This window comes from Manis pentadactyla, chromosome 1 (assembly GCF_030020395.1).
Source record: "Manis pentadactyla isolate mManPen7 chromosome 1, mManPen7.hap1, whole genome shotgun sequence".
Taxonomy (NCBI): Eukaryota; Metazoa; Chordata; class Mammalia; order Pholidota; family Manidae; genus Manis; species Manis pentadactyla.
Genome location: NC_080019.1, coordinates 71,372,903 through 71,397,593, shown reverse-complemented (window position 1 = coordinate 71,397,593; position 24,691 = coordinate 71,372,903). Strand labels below are relative to the sequence as shown.

Sequence of the window (24,691 nt, the reverse complement as noted above, 5' to 3'; positions counted from 1 at the left end):
AAAAATCAAGTCATTTAATTTCAAAGTCCCTCAGTTTCATTAGGACATCAGGCCAACTATGCCTCTCTAAAGCTTTTTCTAGTTCTAAAATTCTATATAGAAGTCAGTTAAAAAAAAAAGGGACATAGAATACATGAACAGTTGGGAATATTTTAATAGTATGTGACTATATTTCTAAATTAAAATGCCTCTGATGTAAAATAAAGCAAACTATTATCTATAAACAAATTTTCCTCACATACCTCCAGGTTTTGACATTCCTGAGCAGAGTTGGTAGGCAGGCCAATCCACTTGATTTCTTTTTTTTCCTTTGAAATTATGTTCATTGCCATTAGCACATTTAAAGCATCATAAACTCTTCGCCTAATGTTCTTCTGGTCATAAGCCTGCTGAAAGATATTTTTATTGGGTGATAAATTTTAAGGGTTAAGATTAGTCACAGGATATTAAAATATTTAATAACATTAATGTAAGATGCTCAAAGAGCTGAGAGAATTCTGTACCCAGTGAAAATATTCTTCAAAAGTAGAGACGGAATGAAGATACTATCAAACAATCTCAAACGCAAAATAATCTAAAAAATAAAGATTATGTTACTAACAGATCTTAATTAAAAAATACTGAAGAGCCTTCTTTAGGTAAAAGATACTACAAGATGGGAGCCTGCAGATAGAGGATGGAATGAAGACCAACTAAAAAATGTGCAGGTAAATCTCAGTTAATACTCACTGTATAAAACAATGTCTTGTGGAGTAGTATAAAGTACATAGAGAACTAATACACATAACAGCAGTAGTATCTATATCAGAAAGGGGTAATCGGAGTTAAAGTGGACCAAGGCTTTGCATTGTCTGGGAGCATATCAGACTCTGAGAAGTCTAGGTTGCATGTGATAAGCTCCAGGTAAACAGTGCTTTCACAAAACATGGTACATGGACTGGTGCCGATCTGCAAACTGTTAAACGTCTACAGTAGAGATAGGGAGCTTGCACCAAAATGTAATCACAGAGTACTAAGGATACTGTTTAGTTTCAGCTGACCTTTTTTTTTTTTTTGGGCAGCAAGACCTTTTGAATGAAGAAAACTGTGTTAACTTATATTGTGATAAAAGCCCCCTTATCTTTGTAGATGGGCAGTTCCTGAGAACAAAATCTAATCAATCAAATGCCATGATGCCATGATAATAAAGGATGGGGAAAGAATAATGAATCCATTTAAATACAGAACTAAACTTAAATAAATGGGAGATTTAAGTTATAGAACTAAATGTAAATACTAGAAATCCTGACACTGTGGAAATAATGATAATGTAACGAGTATCAGGAGGAGGCAACAAAGTAAGTCTGCAGACTTCCTTGTCTTTGATACTGAAAGGGCTGTGAATTCAAAGCAGATGAACTAAGAAACAAAAGGTTTCAGCGTATATTTATTTAAACGCACAGGAACAACTATAATGTCATTATTCTCTTAACAACCACACTAATATATTCAATCTGAATCCTGTGATAAAGAGGAAAGATGGGAGATGGGAGTAAATATAAGCATATTAATTTCTTTTCCCCCCACATTCAACAGATACTTGTCTACAGATGGTAACTCAAGAGACAAAATATTGAAGTTCCTTAAAGTTATAAAGATAACCAGTAACTACAGACTACAAACCTTCCAAATTTTCAGAAAAATAACACAATAGTGAATAAGCCAAAAAAAAAAACCAACCTTTGCTTATAACCAGGGGTGGTGATGGAGGTGGTCAGTAAAAATGTATGTTAGATGTTGAAAAGTACTAAGAAGAAATGCCTCATTATATTGAAATGTGACTGAAAATCGATGGAGGGGAGAGAGAAACCATATGGATTCCTACCAAAGAATATCTGTGGCAAAGGAAATAGCAAGTGCAAAGCATAAATAAGGAGCCTCTCAGGCATTATCCGTGGTGTGTGTGGTGGAGTGTGGTCATGGAGGGAGTGCACAGTAGGACGGGAGATCAGAGGTAATGGGGTGCCAGCCCACACAGGCTCTTGTGTATCATTTCAAAAACTAGCTTTCACTCAGAATGAGAATGCCATATACTTTCTTTTCAAGTGCCCAGACATTAAAAGAAAAAATTACTACATAATGGCTCACAAGGAAGATCTCAAAAGAAATTTAAAAAATACACATAGTTTGACTCACAATCTCTGATCACAGGTAATAAAAAAATTCATTAAAAAAAACAATAATTGCTATCATGTGGAACTCTTAAGAATTCTTTCTAATGTAGTTCTTAGGTCAAAGAGGTCATTAAAACCAAAGTTCCAGAATATCTGAAGAGTAACATCAGAATCAATGGGATACAGCTAAAGCAGTGCACACAAGGAAAAATTACAGCCATAAAGACTTTCATTACTGAACAAAAACAATAAAAGTAAAAAGTATACATTGTAGTCTACAGCATAGAAAAATAGCAAAAGTAATTTCAGGAAGGAGAAGAGAATGTTAAATAAAGACAAAAACAGAAATTAATTACAAGGCAGGTCAATACAAAGAAATCCAAAAGATACTTCTTTAGAAAAAACTGCTGTGGGGAAAATTGAAGTCCCTATGGCCAGGATCCTCATCTGACCCTAAACTACCTAATGATGTAATTGGCCAACTGCTAGGCTACAGCTTCCACACCCATAGGCAATAAGCTATTACTGACTAAGTCTCCATATAAAAAGCTCTGCTCAGACTTATTCACTATGTAAGAACTTGTTCACCATGTAAAAACTTGTTTGTTATGCTTCAGAAGATTGGAGACTGTTGAGAATTAGGCTTGGGGTTGATTAATGATTGTGCATTGAGTCCCCTATACAGAATTTTATTGCTGTTAACAACCATATGATCAAAAGATATGAGAGATGCTTTCTCAAAAAAAAAAGCTCTGCTCAGTGCTGTGGGCAGAGGCAGAAATGAAAAAAGATTACAGACCTGCAGAGTGTTGGATGCATTAGTAATTCTTGTGCTTGACCTATCTCTGGAAGAATAAAGCCAGGTAATAAACCCTTTTACCCAAAGAATGTTCCATTATCATTCCTTGGTCTCACTGAATCCATAGGAAACTTGCCCAGGGCTGAAACCCACTGTCAAGACAATTGCCTATAATTTTGAGATCATGAGTGAAATAAAGGATTTCTAAGAAAACATATAATAATACCAAAATGGCTCTGAGACGGAAATTCTAAGCAGACTAATTACCAAAGAAGAAATGGAGAAAGCTATTAAGTTTAAGTCTCTCCTAGACCTAGATGGTTATCACAGGTGATTTCTCTAAAGCTTCAGGAACAGAAACAGACTTCTAATGCTATTAAATCTGTAATAGAGTAAAGAGAATGAGAAAAAGAAAAGCCTTTAAATTCATTTGATAAAGCAAGCATAACACTATGAATCAAAACTGCAGATATGGTAAAGAAAAAAAAATCCAAAACCAAAACAGAAACACCCACCAATCTCATTCATAATTATCAGTGTAAAAATCTAAATTTTCAAAAAGCTATCCAGAATTTGATTAAATTGAACATTCATTTGTTTTACTTAATTAAGAAAAAGGAAAGAAGTGTTGATAAAAAAAAATCAAGTTATGGTTGCTGTCATCTCAAAATAAAACCTAACAAAATTAAGGTGTGGGGAAAATGGAAGTTCCTATGGCTGGGATCCTCACCTGACCCCAAACTAATTGATTATGTAATTGGCCTACTGCTAGGCTACTGCTTCCACACCTGTGGGCAATAAGCTATTATTGACTGAGTCACTATACAAAGAGCTCTGCCCAGTGCTCTGGGGGGAGGTAGATTGTGATTCTAGTACTCGAGCTACTGCCGGAAGAATAAGCCAGTATAAACCCTTTTACCCCCAAAATGATCCATTGTCATTTCTCGGTCTCACCAAATCTGCAGTGAACCTGCCCAGGGCTGAAACCCTCAGGCAAGACTAAGGTTTAAAGACTTTATTTCCACTGAGGTTATGAATGAAAGACTCAATATGACTAGAGTTGCTACTATGATTTAATGTTGTGGAGTACATACAGTATGATTACACTTAAGTAAAATGCAAACTGATCTATAAAAATAAAAAGCAGATCAGCAGTTGCCTGGGAATAGAGGGAGAAGGATGGATTACAAATGCAGCAGGAACCTTTTGGGAGTGATAGAAAGCTTCCACAGGTGCATACAAATGTTGATACTCACATAATTTTACACTTGAAATGAATACTTCTTATTGAATGTAAGCTATTCCACAATAACAAAGGAAAAATAATTTAATAACTTAATTGTACACTTAAGACATGTCCATTTCCCTCCCTATATGTAATTTTTATCTCCACTGAAAAAAATGAGGATGATTTATATTTGCTAAGAAAGAATCTCCAGGGTACACTACTAAGAAAATACAATTAAGAATGCAGTATGAAAAGTACAATCCCATTTGTGTTTCAAATAAAAAAGTAAATAATTTTTATTATGTGTATTTATGCATAAAGAACTTCTGGGATGAGTAACTCAAGAATCTGTTAATAATGAATATTGCCTTTGGGGAGGTAGAGTAGGTCTGTGGTAGAAGGGAGATATTTTAATGATACACTCTTCAGTATAACTGAATTTTTTAAATAAAAATTTTAATGTATTATTTTTTTCAATTAAAAATAAGATAAATTTTTCTTATTGACTTTTAAAAAAGATTCAGAAATGAATCTAAAGCCATTCAAATATAAAGTGTTCAAAGTATGTTTCTTCAGTAACCCCCAAAATTATTTTTAAAATATCTGTTCATCCTAATGTTTAAATAAATAATAAAACAATCTTTTCTAAAACAAAACAAACAAAAAGTCAGCAACAAAAACATTCCCCAACAGACATCATGAAACCCTAAAGCAAAGGCGTTGGGGATTCCCTAGCTTATCTGAACCCTCAAACTGATGACAGACAACCCACAGAGGTAACAGTTGCATCTCTCAACAGTCAATGTCAAGTGCATGATCCACCTACCGAATCAGCTGCCAAATGGTTATTTGAATTGGTGAACTCTGATACCAGCTCATCAGCTACTTCATTATATGATGTTGTACCTTTTCGCTGAACTTTCTCACACACTTTCATTGAAAAATGTCTCAAACCTTTTCCATTTTTATCTCCTTTTTTGCTTCGTTTACTAAAAGAGAAAAAAAGATTTATACTCCATGATGCTTTTTAGAGACTTCCTTTACAAAACTATAAAATAGTGTGATCACACAGTAATATGATTTTTGCTTTAAGTGGTAAGTTTTAAATTGAATCAGAGATGAGGAATGTTTTGAACTTAATTTTTGCCTTAAAAGTCTAACAAAGTGTGAAGCTAGAGTGCTTTTCTATGCATATCATTAATTTTTTCAACAAATATTTACTGACCAATTGCTCACTATTATGTGCCAGGCACTGTTCTACACACTAGGAATAAATCCATAAAAAAAAACAGACAAGAAATGCTGCCCCTGTAGAATTTATATCATGGTCAATACTTATTTTTTTGTATTCTATATATGTTACAGTTCTTTTTCACCTAAAATTAAATACCACTATTCCCAGTTTCATTTTCAATTTTCAAATACAGGTCATTGGTATTCACAATGGATCTAAGTCTGCAATTAAAGTTTTGTTAATGCCTAGGTCTAAACTTTGATAACTTAATCATAAACAGTTTCAAGGATTCAGTTTAGTTCTAATAACTGAGTGCCAACTATATGCCAAGAACTCTATCAGGGACTGGAAGTACAAAAACAATAATTGAGGCAAAATCTTTTCCCTCAAGATGCATCTTGGTGGATGCAAAAGAGAAAAACAGATATATAATGACAGATAATTCCAATATATTAAGATAAGTGCCAAGTCAGAGTTATTCACAATGTTCTATGGGAACTGGGAAGACGTTACACATCTAGTCTAACCTAGAGGAGGAAGATGTGCCTAAGAGTCAAGTGAAAGCAATCAACGAAAGGAAAGGGTAGCCTATGGAGTGGCAGAAAATTTATCTGATAAGGGGTAATATCCAAGATATCTAAGAAACTCCTACAACTCAATAGCAATAAAACAAATAACCCAATTAAAAAATAGACAAAAGGACAAAGTAGACATTTCTCCCAAGAAAACACACAAATGGCCAGCAGATACATGAAAAGGTGCTTAACATCACTAATCATCAGAGAAACACAAGTCAAAACCACAATGAACTATTACCTGTTAAGATGGCAGATAAAAAGGAACAGGGAAGGAAGGAAGGAAAACATGACAATGCAAACAACTAGAAATATTTGGTATTAAGGAATTACTACTAATTCTTAGATATAATAATGATATTGCAGATATGTTAGAAAGGAGTCTTTGTAGATGTAAATCCTGAGGTACTTATAATGAATATGATGGGATGTCTAGGATTTGCTTTAAAATAATATAGGGGAGAATATATACAAAATGTGATACACCATGAATTGATTACTGTTGAAGTTCAGAGATGTGTACATAGGAGGCTCACATGAGTCATTTTTTTTTTTGGTGTCATTAATCTACAATTACATGAGCAACATTGTGGTTACTAGATTCCCCCCATTATCAAGTCCCCACCACATACCCCATTACAGTCACTGTCCATCAGCGTAAGATGCTATACAGACACTACTTGTCTTCTCTGTACTATACTGCCTTCTGAGCCATCTATTTTTATACATAAATTTTCTAGAATCAAGAGTTAAAAAAAAAGAAGAGAAAAAGAATGTTTCAAGTACATCTTTAGTTATTTACATTGGTTTAGTCCTTAGTCTCGAGTTTCCTACTTCTCAGGAAGGAGTCCTTATACACCACAATAACGTATTAATACAATGGAGAACTCGTTAAGTACAACATCTAACTCCAGGTCCTACTGCAATTCTCGTCTGTATGAGTGACAACACCATCTACTCAATTACCCAAGCCAGAAATACCAGATTCACTCTGAGCTCTTCTCCCTTTCTATCCAATCAAATTCTTTCAAAGCAAATCTAATGTAATTCAAGTCTTATCCTAAATAGCTCCTGAATTCAGCCTCTTCTCTCTGTACCCAGTGCCCTAGTGCTGGCCCTCATAATCTCTTTCAGACTATAAATAGAGCCTTATAACTGTTCTTCTTTGCGGTGTCCAAGGGCATTCCAGTCCTTCCTCCATATGGGCATTATGGTGATCTTCCTACATAAACCCAGTCACATCCCTATTCTGTTTATTGGTAGTGAACAGTAAATACCCAATGAATGCTAACTATGTGTCAGTCACCGTTCTCAGTAATTTCATTTTTGAAAAGAATCCACTGATTCCCATTTGCTACCTACATTTCCACACAAAGCCCATTCTTTGCTGATTTGCCCTTAGAGTTTGTGTTACTTAGGTACAAATAGCTACTCACACATAAATTTCTGTATTTAGTACTAGTTAAGTGACAAAAGTAAATAGGAATTGCTAAAAACAGAAGTCTAAGAGTTATTCTGAAAAAAGTATGTTGTGTATGGGATTTTCTATTTATGCTAAGAACTGGATAATGGCTTAAAGTAAATAAAATTCTCAACTCAGTGCTTATACATTTTTGAGCAATCCAGAATGAAGGGTGAGTGTTTCATGTAATTCTGTGTCTTTTTTTAAAGGGGGCAATAAGATAATCATAGGGTAGTTTGGGGTGATCACTTGGCCAACTTGCCCTCTGCAGTCCTATGGAAATAATACTCAAAAGAAGAAACCAAACAGCCCTTAAATAGGAACAATTAGACTTTTCACAACTATTAAATGCTGATGAACATACCCTTGAAGGATAGATACAAGATTACATGTTAGTCTTTTATAAGATTCATTCAGTGCATGAACTGATAATAAACTTGAAGAAACTGTGGTTAAATATTGGTAAACTATTTATTAACTATATATTTTGAGCAGTTTACCTCATTTAACTCTGGCCTAGTCTTCATCTGAAAAATGGGGATACAAATCGTATCCCACAAGGCTGTTGTGAAGGTTAATGATAACAGCATGCATACAACATATGGTGCACCATAGGAGATTTTTCTCTTCATGAACTTCCAGACTTTTCTTAAGCAAATCAAAACTGAAGGATACTACTCAACACTGGCTGAATCAAGAAACTGAGCATGTTCTTTGGAAGTCTGACAGAGCATCATGCCAAAACCCTATCAGCGTCTGCATTAAAATTTAACAGAAGTTAGAATAGCCAATACCCACAGTACAGAGAGAGGAGATCTGGTCTTGCAACCAATTCTATAAAAACCTGTTTGAAAGTTAAGTAAGCAATGCCTTTAGTAAAAAGAATATTAAAAGGTAAAATAACTAAATAATACCAACTCAAAAAGAAAAACAGAAAAGTTAAAAAAATTTCTCTCTTCTTTTGTGCTCCAAAGTAAACCATTCAGTAGGTGAAAAGAATCCACAGGAGAAATATTTTGTGAATCGTATATTTGAAAAGAGTCTTGTATCTATACTACATAGAAAATACTCACAACTCAATAATAAAAAGACAACCCAAAGGATCTGAATAGAGTTCCTTAAAGAAAATATACAAATGGCCAATAAGCACATGAAATATTGCTCAACATCATTAACCATTAGGGAAATACAAATCAAAACCATAATGAGATACCATTTCCCATCCACAAGGATGGCTGTAATACAGAAGATGGATAATAAGTGTTGGCAAGGATTTGGAGATATCTGAATTTTTGGCTGGTGGGAATGCAAAATGGTACAGCTATTCTGCAAAACAGTCTAGCTCAAAAGGCCAAAACAAAGAATAGTCATATGACCTACCAATTCCATTCCTAGATATCTATCTATCTATCTATCTATATATATATATATATATGAGAGATGAGAGTGAGAGAAATGAAAACATGTATGTAAAAACTTGCTCACAAATGTTCAGAGCATCATCATTCATAATAGAAAGCATAAACATCCCAAACATCCTTCATTAAATGAACAAATAGACAAAATCTGCAATAGCCATACAATGGAGTGTTATTCAGCAATATAAAGGAATGAAGTACTAACGTATGTCTCAACATGGATAAACCTTGAAAATATGCTGAGTGAAAAAAGCCAGTCACAAACTCAACCAAGGCAGGGAGAGTTCTGTTTCCTTGAGATCAATTCTCCAAGTTTCAGCCCAGAACAAATGTTTTTGGTGTCATTTCTTTGTGTGTGGAGATGGGATGGGAGGTGCAAGGGGATCTGGATGGCTGGGAAGGCTCAGCAGCCCAGGTGTTCCTTAGATAGTCTTCATTTCATTGCCCTCAGTACTTCTCCACCAATTCATTCTTACTTTTCCTACTTGTCCACTCTAGGCCTGGAGCCACTCCATGTCTGTGCAGGTGAGAACGGCTTCCATCTCCAGCTCTGACTTCTCCTATGCATATCATGGGTTGTGCATTTCTATAGTTTCACTTGTCCTTCATTATAATCACATCAAATTTCATCTTCCAATTGGAAAATTTGTATTTCTACTACTTTTATACCATTTCTAGAGATTTATTTCCTTTTATTATTTTTTACACAAAAATTTCAATAGGATCTTAGGCACTGGCGGTGTAACTATGGGATTCAGTACATCATCTTAACCTGGAAGCTCACTATCTAAATCTTAAATAGAGTTTACAGATTTTTTTAGAACCTGGGCTCTTTGAAACACCAAGACCCTTTTTCGAAATAACACTAAAATTTAGCCTTTTACTAGAGGCATAATGTAAACATTATGATATCTATTTGTCCATATAGCAAATAAAGGAGCCAGTAGGGAGCATTTTTTACCAAATAAAAACAAACTGAGAAATTTAAAAATAAATGAATAAAATTATGAATATAGTTTGAAAAGCATGTTATATTTTACTAATTATGTTCATTTGACATATTCAAAAGAATTGTACCTGAAGAATTAAAAAAGTGTTTTCTTTCCAGGCACTTTACTAGAATCCACAACCATTGTTTTTATATTTTCCCAACAATAATTAATTTTTCCCTGTAAAAGTACCATAAAATTCAAATTAGTAGTATAAAACTGAATACCCCAGACATAATTTGTAATAAATGTATTCTATTTAAATAAGGAATTATAAATAGTATACAATAAAAACTTCATTTCTCAATAAAATGACTCAACCAGAATGTTTAAATCGGCAAAATAACTTGGTAGTTTAATAAAAATAATTCAGAAATAAAAAACCTTATTTTCCTGTAAGTCTGTATCCATTATATGTAGGGAGGAGTATGGGAACTTATATGGGAAATAAATGTTTATTCCTTATGGATCTTCACTCTTCTTGGGGAATGTCATTAGGGTTGTGACTATTTACATGCTGATGAAGATACTTGGATACTAATGATAATTAATAGACATATTCAACTTAATTATGTCCAAAACAAAACTTGGTTTCTCCCCCAAATCAACTCCTAACCAGAGTAAATGTAAAGGGCATCAACAGTCACCCACTTGTTCATGCAAAGAAAACAAAAACCTCCTTTATTTTCTTCTTTCCTTCATTCAATCTACTGATAAATCCTGTTGGTTCTATCTCTAAAGCTTACCTATTTTTTTCTATCTCCCACTGCCCCCTAACAATAGCCTTTTAAATGAATTCCCTACTTGTTATTGTCTCCTTTTCCCCTCGGCAGCCAGTGTAAATTAGATCATGTCATTTCCTTACTTAAAACTCTCCTTAGAATAAAAACCAAACTCCCTACCATGACCTACAAGGCCTTTTATGATCTGACCCTTGCCTACCTCTCCATCCTCATCTCTTTGCCCTTCTCACTATCTCCAGACCACTGTGCTTCCCCAAGTACATCAACCTGGTTCCTCACTTAGGAGCTTTACATTTGCCATTCCCTCTACCTAGAATCCCTGGCCTCCCACCTCACCTAGGCTATTTACATGCCTGACTTCTTTGCATTCAAATGTCACCTCCTTAGAGAGACCTTCTCTAAGGTACTCACTGTTCTTCCAATTATCTATAAATCACCCTTCTTATTCTTTTGCATACCACCCATCACAATCTAAAATTACCTTATTTGTTTAATGCCCCCTAACCAATATAATGGGCAGAGACTCATCTATCTTCTTTATTATTCTCTCCAATGCCTAGAACACAGCAACATTTAACAGTTATTCAAAATACTTGTTGAACAATGAACAACTTCATAAATATCAGTGAAACACTACAGCTATTAAACATTCTGATTTTGATTATTATTGTTGTTAGCTTATTATAGTTTAAATTATTAATTTATTGTAAATAAATGGAGTTTAAACTATATTACAACAGAAAATGATATTAAAATTACATAGGCGTAAAGGAAGATGAAATACCACTGTGCTAAATCTTTATTCATTAAAGACGGGAATAAAGAAAAATACACATTGGCTGCTATCACCACCTATGGGGCAACCAGGACCTTCTTCCCCCAGTACAGGTCCCACCAAAATGAAAAGCAGACCTATTTGTCAAGATACATTTAGAAGACACCATCAGATTCTACCCAAAGGAAGAAAGAGAAAATATCTTTCAAGATCCAAACCCCAGGCGAGACCAGAGAGGGGGTTCACAGCTCTTTCTGCAAGCTCTTTGAAAATAAACTCAATGGATCAGAATGTAGGGAAAAAACTAATGAGAATCCCTCAATGGATCCTTTACCCACCAAACATGATTTCATCAGAAACCCACATGTTCCTACAAATTGACCCTGGCCAAGGAACACTATGGGACACACACTTAAGGTTGTGCTGTCAAGTGGTAAGATAAGTGCAAAGAGCTTGGATAATCTATATATATTGATATATAAATCCCTGAAGAAAACTAATAGAAATACTTACATATGATACTAAATTAACATACAAGACATTGAAGATAAAAAGGTTAGCCTATGATTGAAAACAGGCTTTCTGAACCTCAGTACTTGGGAGTAGAGAAACAAAGACTTTTCACAGCATTACAAAAAAACAGTAACTTTGGAGGAAAATAAACATCTTTAAGAGCAACAACAAAGAAAAAAACCATATAATAATCTTTGTGGTTGGATTGGGGGGGTTCCTTATAGAAAATCTGTATTATAAAAATAAAGAGAGGATAAAAAGAGGGGAAAAAAAGCCACCGAACCAAATGCAAAAGAGGTAAAGTTGAATCAATGACTATACCAGAAAATGTAATCTAGGACTTTTAGATGTGATCTTCCAAGGTCTCTCTCTGATGAAGGAAAGTAAAGACAATCTTGTTATCTATACTGTTTTCATTACATAGCCACCAATCATAGCTAATGAACAGTTCCATTTTTAAGACTTTAAACATTGCTAAATACATCTGCTGCCCTTTCCAAGTATAAACACAAGTATGAGTTGGAAGGAAGAATCTTCTTAGAAAGATACACTCTGCCATATTTCTTTATGATACAGCAGTTCCTCAGAAATGATTTTATCTGTTCAAAACAGTTAACGACTAAAAGGCAAGTAACAAAAGCCACCGAGGAACTAAAGCAGAGCCAATGAAACACAAGAAACTACACATTTTTCATATATAGCCCCAAGGTCCTCACTCAGAGCCTAGCCACTTTTATTTTAGGTTGAATTCTAACACATTTGGCCATCTATGTTTCTCAGTGCACAGCAAATCAGAGACAGCAAACTAGAAAACGGAAAAGACACAAAACTATTATATTGAGAATAGATGACCTTACAGAGAAAAGGAAACTAAAACACCATTGAGAAAAAGGAATTACAAAATCTTAGAATTAAAAATAAGATTTAAGAAGCATAGTTGGCAAGGCTTTGTTTGAAATAGTAACAATCTTACAGAATTCAACTGCCTCTGAGTCTATGTGTCTTATTTTAACATAGCACAGTATTAATATGGTAGCTACTAGAGTGGCTTGTGTAGAATACTGAATTTAAGCTCAAATAATGACCCTAAGGTGATAGTTTTTAGTGTGGAGTTGCTGACTTGCTAGGTATACTTATGCAACAGACCACAGGTGATTCTAATTCACACTCTGAATCAAGAACAACTGTCCTAACTCTAAAGAAAGCTTATATACTTAGTATATCATTTAAGAAAGAAGTGAGAATTTACTATGATCTTTAAATGTATTCAAAAAACCTGTTTTGTAAAAGTTTGGGCATGGCGAGGTGATGAGGCATAGGAGGGGCGGGGCTAAGTGATCCACTACAAGGGCCAGTCTACTCCCGTAATAATTTCTTTTGAAGCTGTGCAAATGTAATAAATCTATGTCGTAGTAAGTGAAGTAGAATACTCAGTGTGGTATGAAATGACAGAAACTCAATGAAGTTAAAATTATGTGAGAAAACATCTCACTACTTAAACTAGAGTAGAGCCTGGCACCAAACCCTGCTCTGCGCAGCAGCATCTCTCAAACAAAATACTTACACTTCTACTCACCTTTCTGAAAAATCAGAGTCTATCAATTCTCTAGCCCGTTTTCTATCACTAAAAAGAAGAAAAGACAGCATAGAAAGAACACATAAACACAACTTTATTTCAGGGATAATTTATTGTAACTTGTCTAATTCCACAGTGAATATATCCAACACAGAAACCAACAAATATAAAAGTTAAGTTTATAAAATAAAAACTTAAATTTCATCATAGGACTAAGAAATCACAGCATAAAAACAATTTGAAATGAGCTCAGTAAATCTTTAGGGATGAAAATATTACAGCCTTGTAAAGGAGAAGGTACAGAAAAGTTGTTTTATTCACTCCAGAATAACTGACTGTAAAAACACTAGACAACCAATCATACCACCCCCAACATAAGGCACAGCTGGGGCTGAAATCCAAAGCCTGGTCCCTCCTGAGCGGGCCAGCACTACTGGTATAAGCTTGGCTTTCACATTGTCATCTCTCCACGCTACGCCGAAATCTGAGATAACTTTTAGATCTGCATGAGAATATTCATAAGGACCGAATGAAGGCCATGGGATTACAGAGGATTCTGTCATTTCATCTCATTTGATAATGGAAAAGTATGTATACATATGAAATTCTTCTGTCTCATGTTGTGTGTATGTGTGTGTTTGTGTGCACACACACATACACACAAACATGTATATATGGTTTAACACACTTTGTCAGGATTATTTTATTAATTCACTTAAGGAGATTCTTCCTCAACCAAGATTTCCTGTGCACTGGCTAGAATTTTTTTAAGTCAAAGATAGAACCAGTGCTGTAATGCCACCATGGAAATAATCTGAAGTGACAAAATGAAGTTTTAAGTCATTTTATCTTACTGTTTCTTTTTCTTTTATGAAATGATGAGATGCTAAAATGGTAAGGCAAGAAAGGTTGGATATGGTCATTTTACAAGCAAAGATGAAACATGTAAAGATTTGATACTAAAAGTAGCAAATGAGTAACAGAATGGATGTTGACTTAATTGCCTGTTATTTCAAAAGAATCAAGGGAAAATGCAATTAAAATTTTAATACACCTGGCCTCTTTTTCCTAGTTCCTTTTCTGGTTTTTAAGGAAATCAGGACTCATAGGGGAAATTCTGAGTATAGCCAACACTTAATATATAAGTTCTTTGTTTGTTAAAACAATATATAGCTTTTACATCTCCAAAACAGCTAAACATCATAATCATTAAAAATAAAATTAAAAAATCTCTTTTATGGTGGAAAAAAATCAGCAGATTCAGGTACAAGTTATTGTTCTGTTTTTCTCTGTTTAAAAATGCTTGCTCCATAAATGATCTATATCTAAGAGAGAATGTTAAACAAAATAGGTGATTTTTAAAGGAAACACATCAGTTTTTAAGGACCAGACTAACATAAAACAAGAACAGAAGACAAGATAGTAAGGAAAGAGGCTAGAACATAAGAAAAAATGTTTAAAAATGGTAACTGCCAATAGCACACATACCCTGGGACCCAGCCAGTAGCCTCTGCGATGTGTGTCTGAGTAACCATTGCTGGTGTGGGGGTGTACGGACTCCCAATCAGAACACTTCCTGAGCTGGTCAGTCTCTGTGGTGTGCTTATAATCTATAACGGTAGGTCAGAGAAAATAATAATCTTAGTTACTAAGAAAAGCCTTTAGGCAGAAAATAATGTTGACTGCTAACCTACATAGGAGAAAACTTTACTGCCTAAAATGCACTTAGTATCGGTCATCTAAAATATAAGCAATGCCTTTGATTCATTTATATCCTAGGATCTTTAAAGCCTAAGTATCCCAAACACTGACATGAGGTCACACTGCAGGTTTCAGCAAGTGAAGAGCATTTTGGAAGGATTAAGTTGGCAACTGACAATGTTTTAAAAATCAGAAAAATGAAAAAGGCTTTCCTTGAACTGGGTAACAATAAATCGGATCTTCACAGTCTGAAGTATACACAGACATTATGCCATTTGGATTATTCTATAGATGCAGTTTTCTGGAGTTTTTTTCAAGAGTACTTCCTCATGTCATTAAACATTCTTCAAAGACACTTTAAGGCCAATAAAACATTCCATTTTTTGGATTATTATTTCCTATTGTTTTATATATATATATATATATATATATATATATATACACATACACATATGGATGGATATTCAATTATTTAATATTATAAACAATACTGTGATAAACATTTCCATATAATGATCTTGGCCTTAATTTCTACTTCTTAAAGAGAGACTCTAAAAAAGGAAATTAATGGAAATAAAGATATGGATTTTTTAAAAGTTCTTTGATATGTACTAACAAGCTGCTTTCTAGTTCTTACAATTTTCATTAGTAAAAGAGTATTTTTTTCCGAAAAGATTTATAATTAATACACAAAATGATTTAGCATTCTAGTAATATCTTTTAAAGTATTTCCATCAAAAACATAAGGGCATACCCCAGTGAATGAAAATATTAATGTAACAAGATTGGCCCCTTGTGGATAATTGTTGGAGGAGTTGCTGGGCATACAGGAGTTTCCTGTATTATTTCAAAAATTTCCCTAATAGTAAGTTTTGCTCCAGTTAAGAGAAAAGCATTTATGTGGACTATGTATAGTTTTTTAAATGGTACCTCTTAAAACAAAAGAAATACAGTCGACCCTTAAGCTACATGGGGATTAGCAGTTCTGACCCCCTGCACAGTCAAAAATCCATATACACCTTTTGACACCCCAAAAACTACCCTACAAAGAGCCTACTGTGGATAGGAAGCCTTGGTAATAACATAAGCAGTCAATTAAAACATATTTTGTTATGCTATATGTATTACATACTGTACTCTTATAATAAAGTGAGTTAGAGAATATGTTTTTCCAATTGTTACAAATCTCCAAAAAATTTTCCAATATATTTACTGAAAAAAATCTGCAAATAAGTGGACCCGTGCAGTTCAATCCCATGTTGTTGAGGGATGAAGTTCTTGATAGTTCTATGTCTGTTGCCTTACATAGGTCAAAATGCTAATTAATTTTTGTCTCCCTGATCAAATGGCCTCTGTTTCTACAGCTAGGGTCTAAATTGAGTCATTAAATTAGTTGCTAACTTGCTCCATACTGAATGGAGGGGAAGGATTCATGTACATTTCAAGTATAGTTCAGACTTAGTTACTGTCGACATTTATTCATTTACTAAATATTTAAAAACATTAGTCACCCCCTGTTTGTGTCCAGTATTATGCCAATTTGGGGCTAGGGATATATTACCATATACAAATGATTGGAAAATAATTTAAATAAGTTAATTCTATATTTTAAAAAATGAAAACAAAGGACTATAAAAACAGATATCTGAAGAACCAATTCTAATTCTACCATATGCCAAGAACTATTAAGCATAGGCATTCAGAAGCTCACCTCATGAGAAAATATGAACACCAGCCAATGTTAGTACCTTCTACCCCTCCATCATCCCCTCTACCTCTGCACCTCCACTCAGTACAAGGGAAGAGAGAATACTTGCAGGGCCTAGCACAATGCTAGGAGATACGCATAGGAAAGGTGCAATAAATATTTACTGAACTGAGAGAGAACACCGACCTTTTAAAACAATGGGAAAAAAGCTTCATTGTTCAATGATATGCTACAAAGCATTACATAAAATTGGTAGGAAAATACTCTATAATACAAAGGACATAGTTCTCACCACTCACTAACTCACACATTCAGATGTCCTCTATCATGCTGACCTTGAGTGTGACAGCTTAAATGAGAAGGAAAATATGAGTATTTGATCAGTCTCCTATTTATTCTATTCCTAGAACAGTAGTCTCCACAAAGCAATTCTCAGGAGTCCAATTTAGCCTTGAAACAGACTGCATTAGTTGTGTAGTATTACTACTAAGGAGTTCTGTTTCTATATCTGTTATTAGTAGCCTGCAGGCTTGGTTTTACCTAATTTAAAGGTCTTTGTAGAAAAAAAAAAGAAAGGAGGAAGGGAAACACTGGACAGGAAAAAGTTGCTTATCATTTTTGAGAATGACTTTGGAGATGAATTGCTATGTTCTATTTTTTTTTCTCAATGTCAGGTTGTCAACTGACATTCTTTGCTCATTGGAGAGTGATTAGCAATACTCTCTTTCCTCTTAGCACAGGGCTGGTACATAGTAAGTCCTTAATAAACATTGTCTGAGTACACAAATTAGAAGGATGACAGATTCAAACAGGAAAGGCAAATGAGAAGTTAATGTGAGATACAATGAGTTCTTAAACTAGGATGGTTACAGTGAGCCTTGAGAAACAAAACTGAAGAAAATTCAACAGAACTGGATCAACCACTGATCAAAGAAAAATTTTTCGTATTATATGCGGTTTTAGGAGGAAGCCTCTGTCTCACCTCTCACGCCGCCATCTTTAATCCTCCTGATCACAGGAAAATTATATGTGATGAGTCAGACATGCTTTATAAAACGGAACCTTAATTCTGAAATCCCTTTAAAACTAGAGGTAATTAGAGATAATCACTTCTAATATTCAGTTGATCTGATAAATGATCATTCATTTTAAATTTCCAGCACTCCCCACCCACACACACAAAAGACATTTTTTAATTTAAATGTAATCAGGGGCTTCTTTGACAGTGATTACAGCTATGCTATGAAAATCATAGCCTACAGCAACTGAACTTCATTCTGATGAGTTTCCACCCTCAATCAATACACCCTATGTATTAGTGCCATCTACAGTAAGAAATGCCAAGAGAGCATCTGCAGTCTGAAGGGAAAAAGAATCTATATTATTATAAAGTATAACTGTAAAGAATTTCATTATTTGACAAAATGTTAGTTTTCACTATAGGAAACATGCAGTGTTTAACCATGTTAAAATAGTCATGAGATTATCTTGTATATATACATAACCAGATACTTTTAAGAAAAGGGCAAGTATCCTAAGCTAAAACAGTTGCTGCTAAACTAGTTTCTATGAAAACAGAAAACAACTTTTTTCTCGGGGTCTTTTGAAATTTCTACCATTAAGATCTGGCTTCTAAAAAGAAATATGAAATTTAAAGGGCAAGCAAAGGAAGATGGCTATAAGAAGCAAATAAGTGAGGTTTTATTCAAGAATGTTCTAACTAAAAATTTTTTTTAAAGTTTAACAATCATATAATAGATGAGAGATGAAGGTGAGGGGACAATGCTCAACAGAGACAAGCAAGAGAAGGGAGAAATGGCTCTCACTGGGTTTTTACAACAGTTAGGGAAGAAAAAACCCTCTGATTGCTGCCCAAGAACTGAGGACTACAAAAAGCACCTCAGAATTAAGAAGACAAATTGAGGCCACAGCCTGGCCTGGTTTAGAGGAGAGCCCAAATCTCCTCTCCTTCTGACCTTTGCTTTGCTGATTCTGCAATTTGCAGTAATTGGGTAAACAGTATAAATAACTACTTATTATTGTCAGAACTGAAGTTATGTTAACAGGTTACATGTACTTTAGTTCAAACTGACAATGGAAGAAAAATTAGGTCTCAAAAGAATTCAAATTTGAGCAGCCTCACTAAATACCAACAGGAAACAGTCTCTCACAAAAGAAGGATACTGTATGGGCCAAATTCCTAAAAGTTTGGGCATGTCTGATTAATTGTTGTGTTTATGTAATCACATTCAAAATACAGACTTTAAAGTCAGATGCCTTATCTCATTTGTACCTACTGTAGTGGCTGGAGAAGGATAAATGCTTAGCAAATGTTTGAAAAAAATGCGCTGAACTACCTTGACATGAGGACACTTAACCTAAGCTTAAGTCTCTATGAGGTTTGGAGCTAGATTACATTCTTCACAGTTACAATTGTGTATGATCTTCAGCTTGAATTCTGTAGACAATTAACAATCTCCAAGAGATCAAGAAAAATGTCATGTCTAGAATGCCTTAAAATCTTAAAGACTTTCTGAAGCCATTAAGAATGTTAAAAGATATTTTTGTCTAAATAATTTTTAATTTAACATAGTCTACAGTACTGTATGCTACAGGCAAAATTTATCCTTATTGCTCTATGCATGAGAACATGTAAGTACTGAGAATAAAGTTATTGTTCAAATGTTTGGGTATTTTTGCTAATGGTGAGTGTGGCCATTTAAATTAGCTATAGTTTTTAGATTTACAGTAGGCATGAAACTTTGTTTATAAATAAGGCTTTCTAAAATGCTATACACTTCAAGCTTAATTAATTAGCATAAATTAGTGGAATACCTTTAGAGAAACAGTTAAATATTTTCTGCTTTTCATCTATCATTTCTACTGCTAAAGGTTAAAATAAATTGGCATGTTCTTTTTTCGCCAAATGTCCTTTCATCGAGAGTTTCAAATGAATAGCTCCAGATAAAAATTAACTGTTGGGTCATATTCTACTTAAACGAGTATATTAAGTTTAGGTCAATAAAGGTTATTTTATAACAAGAAAAAGGGAGGAGAACATAACACATATTTCAAGTCAACTGAAAAAGACAAGAAAAATAAGAGAAGTCTCACAAAGGGAGCAAAAACCTTAGTATTACACACCCAGAACCTACAGACTCAAACACATGAATATTAGGCACAATTCCTTTCTTTTTCTCAAGACTTCATCAGCTGCATTCAGGTAAAGCAAAACTTTTAAAAAAGTGACTGAGGTAAGAAATGAACTGGAATTACTGACCAAGCAATCTTTATTACAATCATCCTTAAAATTAGTCTTACCTAAGCAAAATATCAAATTCTAAGATTCAATGATTTGCTTACCATTTGGGGTCCAACATTCACATTTATTGGTCCTAAGGTTTTCGGTAAGATCTTTGTTGGCGAGTTGGTGCTGGAAACTGGAAATGTAACAAATGAAATGTTACCTGAAATGATATCAAAATATTAGGTTAATGTTCTGCAATATCAAGGACAACTATCTGCCTATACATCCATGTTCCTAACCACGATTTTGCTTAAGCAAGCAATTTATAATTATCTTACTAAGTAGGTTATAAGCAAGAATCCTTACTGAGAAGCTATACTAATGATAGCTTTAATGTAGTGACTACAATTAGTTCTGCTGAACAGGAAATCTATAAAATAAACTGTTAAGTCTATCTGACAATTCACTACTGTATTTTTAGTGTTTTTTTTAAAGGAAATAGTATTTAAAGAATACATAATGCCATGAAACATAGAATATAAAGTTATATCAGAGTTGAGAAATACAGTTATATCTTTGTTAGACATACAGAACAAAAAAATGTATGACATATAACAAAGCAAAATAAATGTATGACATATAACAAAGGAAAATAAATGTTAGGATTTCTTTATAGTATAGTACAAAACATTTATACTAAAAGTAAACATGCTTTCTACTCCTAAATAAGCAATGGATCAATGACCAAATTAAAACAGAGGTCAAGCAATATATGGAGACAAATGAAAACAACAGCTCAATGCCCCAATGACTGTGGGATGCAGCGAAGGCAGTTCTAAGAGGAAAGTATATTGCAATACAGGCCTATCTCAAGAAAGAAGAACAATCCCAAATGAACAGTCTAAACTCACAACTAATGAAACTAGAAAAAGAAGAATGAATGAGGACCAGTCAGTAGAAGGAGGGACATAATAAACATCAGAGAAAAAAATATAAAATTGAGAATAAAACAATAGAAAGAATTAATGGAACCAAGAGCCGGTTCTTCAAGAAAATAAACAAAATAGATAAGCCCCCAGCCAGACTTACGAAGAAAAATTAAAGTATACATAAATAAACAGAATCAGAAATGAGAAAGGAAAAAATCACTATGGACAACACAGAAATACAAAGAATTAATAGAGAGTACTATGAAAAATTATATGCTAACAAATTGGATAATCTAGATGAAATGGACGTCTTTCTAGAAAAATACAAACTTCTAACACTGACCCAGGAAGAAACAGAAAATCTCAACAGACCAATCACCAGCAACGAAATTGAATTGGTAATCAAAAACCAACTAAGAACAAAACTCCCATACCAGATGGCTTCACTGCTGAATTTTACCAGACATTTAGAGAAGACCTAATACCCATCCTCCTTAACGTTTTCAAAAAGTAGAAGAGGAGGGAATACCTCCAAACTCATTCCATGAGGCCATCACGCACCACTCTAATACCAAAAACCAGGCAAAGACACCACACACAAAAAAATTATAGACCAATATCCCTGATGAACATAGATGCAAAAATATTCAACAAAATATTAGCAAACCAAATTCAAAAATACATCAAAAAGATCATACATTATGATCAAGTGGGATTTATCCCAGGGATGCAAGGATGGTACAACATTCAAAAATCCATCAATATCATCCACTACATCAACAAAAAGGACAAAAATCACATGATCATCCCCATAGATGCTGAAAAAGCATTTGACAAAATTAAACATCCATTCATGATAAAAACTCAACAAAATGGGTATAACAAAATGGGTATACAGGGCAAGTACCTCAACATAATAAAAGCCATATATAACAAACCCACAGCCAACATCATACTTAACAGCAAAAAGCGGAAAGCTTTTCCTCTAAGATTGGGAACAAGACAAGGATGTCCACTCCCCACTTTTATTCAACACAGTACTGGAGGAGTTCCTGGCCATGGCAATCAGACAACACAAAGAAGTAAAAGGCATCCAGATTGCTAAGGAAGAAGTTAAACTGTTGCTGTTTCAATTGATATGATAATTGTACATAAAAAACCCTAAAGAATCAACTCTAAAACTATTAGAACTAATAACTGAATTCAGCAAAGTTGCAGGATACAAAATTAATACACAGATATCTGTTGCATTCCTATATACTAGGAATTAGCTAGCAGGAAGAGAAATCAGGAAAACAATTTCACTTACAATTGCATCTAAAAGAATAAAATACCTAGGAATAAACCTAACCAAGGAGGCGAACGGCCTATACCCTGAAAACTACAAGACACTCTTGAGAGAAATTAAAGAAGACACCAATAAATGGAAATACATCAAATGCTCATGGATTGAAGAATATTGACAAAATGGCCATCCTGCCCAAAGCAATCTACAAATTCAATGCAATGCCTATTAAAATACTGACAGCGTTCTTCAACGAACTAGAACAAATAGTTCAAAAATTCATAGGGAAACACAAAAGACCCCAAAAAGCCAAAGCAATCCTGAGAAGGAAGAATAAAGCAGGGAGGATTATGCTCCCCAACTTCAAGCTCTACTACAAAGCCACAGTAATCAAGACAATTTGGTAGTGGCACAAGAACAGATGCATAGATCAATGGAATAGAATAGAGAGTCCAGATATAAACCCACACATATATGGCCATTAATATATGATAAAGGAGCCATGGCTATACAATATTCAACAACTGGTATTGGCAAAACTGGACAGCTACATGTAAGAGATATAAACCTATAAACTGGATTACTGTCTAACTCCATACACAAAAGTAAACTCAAAATGGATCAAAGACCTGAATGTAAGTCATGAACCTATAAAACTTTTAGAAGAAAACATAGGCAAAAATCTCTTGAATATAAACATGAGCAACTTTTTCCTGAACACATCTTCTTAGGCAAGGGAAACAAAGGCAAAAATGAACAAATAGGACTACATCAAACTAAAAAGCTTCTGTACTGCAAAGGACACCAGCAGCAGAACAAGGCGTCCTACAGTACAGGAGAATATATTTGTAAACAACGTATCTGATAAGGGGTTAACATCCAAAATATATAAAGAGTTCACACACCTCAACGCCCAAAAAGCAAATAACCTGATTAAAAAATGGGCGGAGGATCTGAACAGACACTTTCCCAAGGAAGAAATTTAGATGGCCAACAGGCACATGAAAAGATGCTCCACGTCACTAATCATCAGGGAAATGCAAATTAAAACACAATGGGATATTCACCTCACACTAGTTAGGATGGCCAATATCTAAGACAAGCAACAATAAATGCTCTCAAGGAAGCATAGAAAGGGGAACCCTCCTACACTGCTGGTGGGAATGTAAATTAGTTCAGTCACTGTGGAAATCAATATGGAGATTCCTCAAAAAATTAAAAATAGAAGTAACATTTGACCCAGGAATTCCACTCCTAGGAATTTACCCGAAGAAAACAAGATCATGGATTCAAAAAGACATATACACCCCTATGTTTATTGCAGCACTATTTACAATAGCCAAGAAATGGAAGCAACCTAAGTGTTCATCAGTGGACGAATGGATAAAGAAGATGTGGTACATATACACAATGGAGTATTATTCAGATTCAGCCATAAGAAGAAAACAAATCCTACCATTTGCAACAACATGGATGGAGCTAGAGGGTATTATGCTCAGTGAACTAAGCCAGGTGGAGAAAGACAAGTACCAAATGATTTCACTCATTTGTGGAATATAACAACAAAGCAAAAACTGAAGGAACAAAATAACAGCAGACTCACAGACCCCAAGAAAGGACTAGTGGTTACCAAAGGTAAGTGGGTGGGAGGGACGGTGGGGAGGGAGGGAGAAGGGGATTAAGGGGCATTATGATTAGCACACATAATGTAGGGGGATCACAGGGAAGCTCAATATAGCACAGAGAAGGCAAGTAGTGACTCTATAGCATCTTACTATGCTGATGGACAGTGACTGTAATGGGCTATGTGGTGGGGACTTGATAATAGGGGGAAATGTAATAACGACAATGTTGCTCATTTGAACCCTTCATAAGATTGTACATCAAGGATACCTTAATAAAAAATTTTTTTAAAGTCAACATGTTTTCAAAATGTTGAGTTGGTACTTTTTTGGAGGTTTCATTATAATAAAGAAAAAAATATGATTCTGTCTAGTTCGTGATGTTGGAAACTGTGGGATCTGGCTGGACAGTGTTTTCAAGTTACTTCAACGCTTTAAATTTCAAATTAAGGTAGCCAAGTGCTACCCTAAAAATGAAAAGCCAACCAATTAATTTTCTGAACTACCGTATCAACTCCTTACGTCCTCCAAACTTCAGTTCATCAATGTTTTTCTTAGAAGATAACAGTGTACTCTAATATAACAAAGGAGATCACACAGAAGGTATGTGAAAGGTCAGTATTGAAACTCTGCGGAAAAACCAACATTTAAGAGCAGGATGAGAAAGACAGCTCCTTCTCAGTCTCCTTAGATGGCTGCTTCCTCAGCTGTACCAGAGCTTGTCCATACTCCTA

At 34.5% G+C, this 24,691-nt stretch overlaps 1 protein-coding gene across 13 annotated transcripts in view; it reads right to left on the bottom strand.

Annotated features, from left to right (window-relative positions):
* Positions 1-24,691, bottom strand: part of TFDP2 (transcription factor Dp-2) — a 152,094-nt gene that overhangs the window by 21,772 nt on the left and 105,631 nt on the right. For 5 of the 13 annotated variants that reach the window (XM_036877379.2, XM_036877380.2, XM_057498375.1 and 2 more), the window contains 5 exons: positions 20,238-20,341; positions 14,954-15,075; positions 13,466-13,513; positions 5,007-5,169; positions 243-389 (listed from right to left, as the gene is read on the bottom strand). In XM_036877379.2, the coding sequence (XP_036733274.1) occupies positions 243-389; positions 5,007-5,169; positions 13,466-13,513; positions 14,954-15,075; positions 20,238-20,341 (584 nt within the window). The remainder of the gene's footprint in view (positions 1-242; positions 390-5,006; positions 5,170-13,465; positions 13,514-14,953; positions 15,076-20,237; positions 20,342-24,691) is intronic. The other 8 variants (XM_036877382.2, XM_036877378.2, XM_057498359.1 and 5 more) reach the window with 5 other exon arrangements.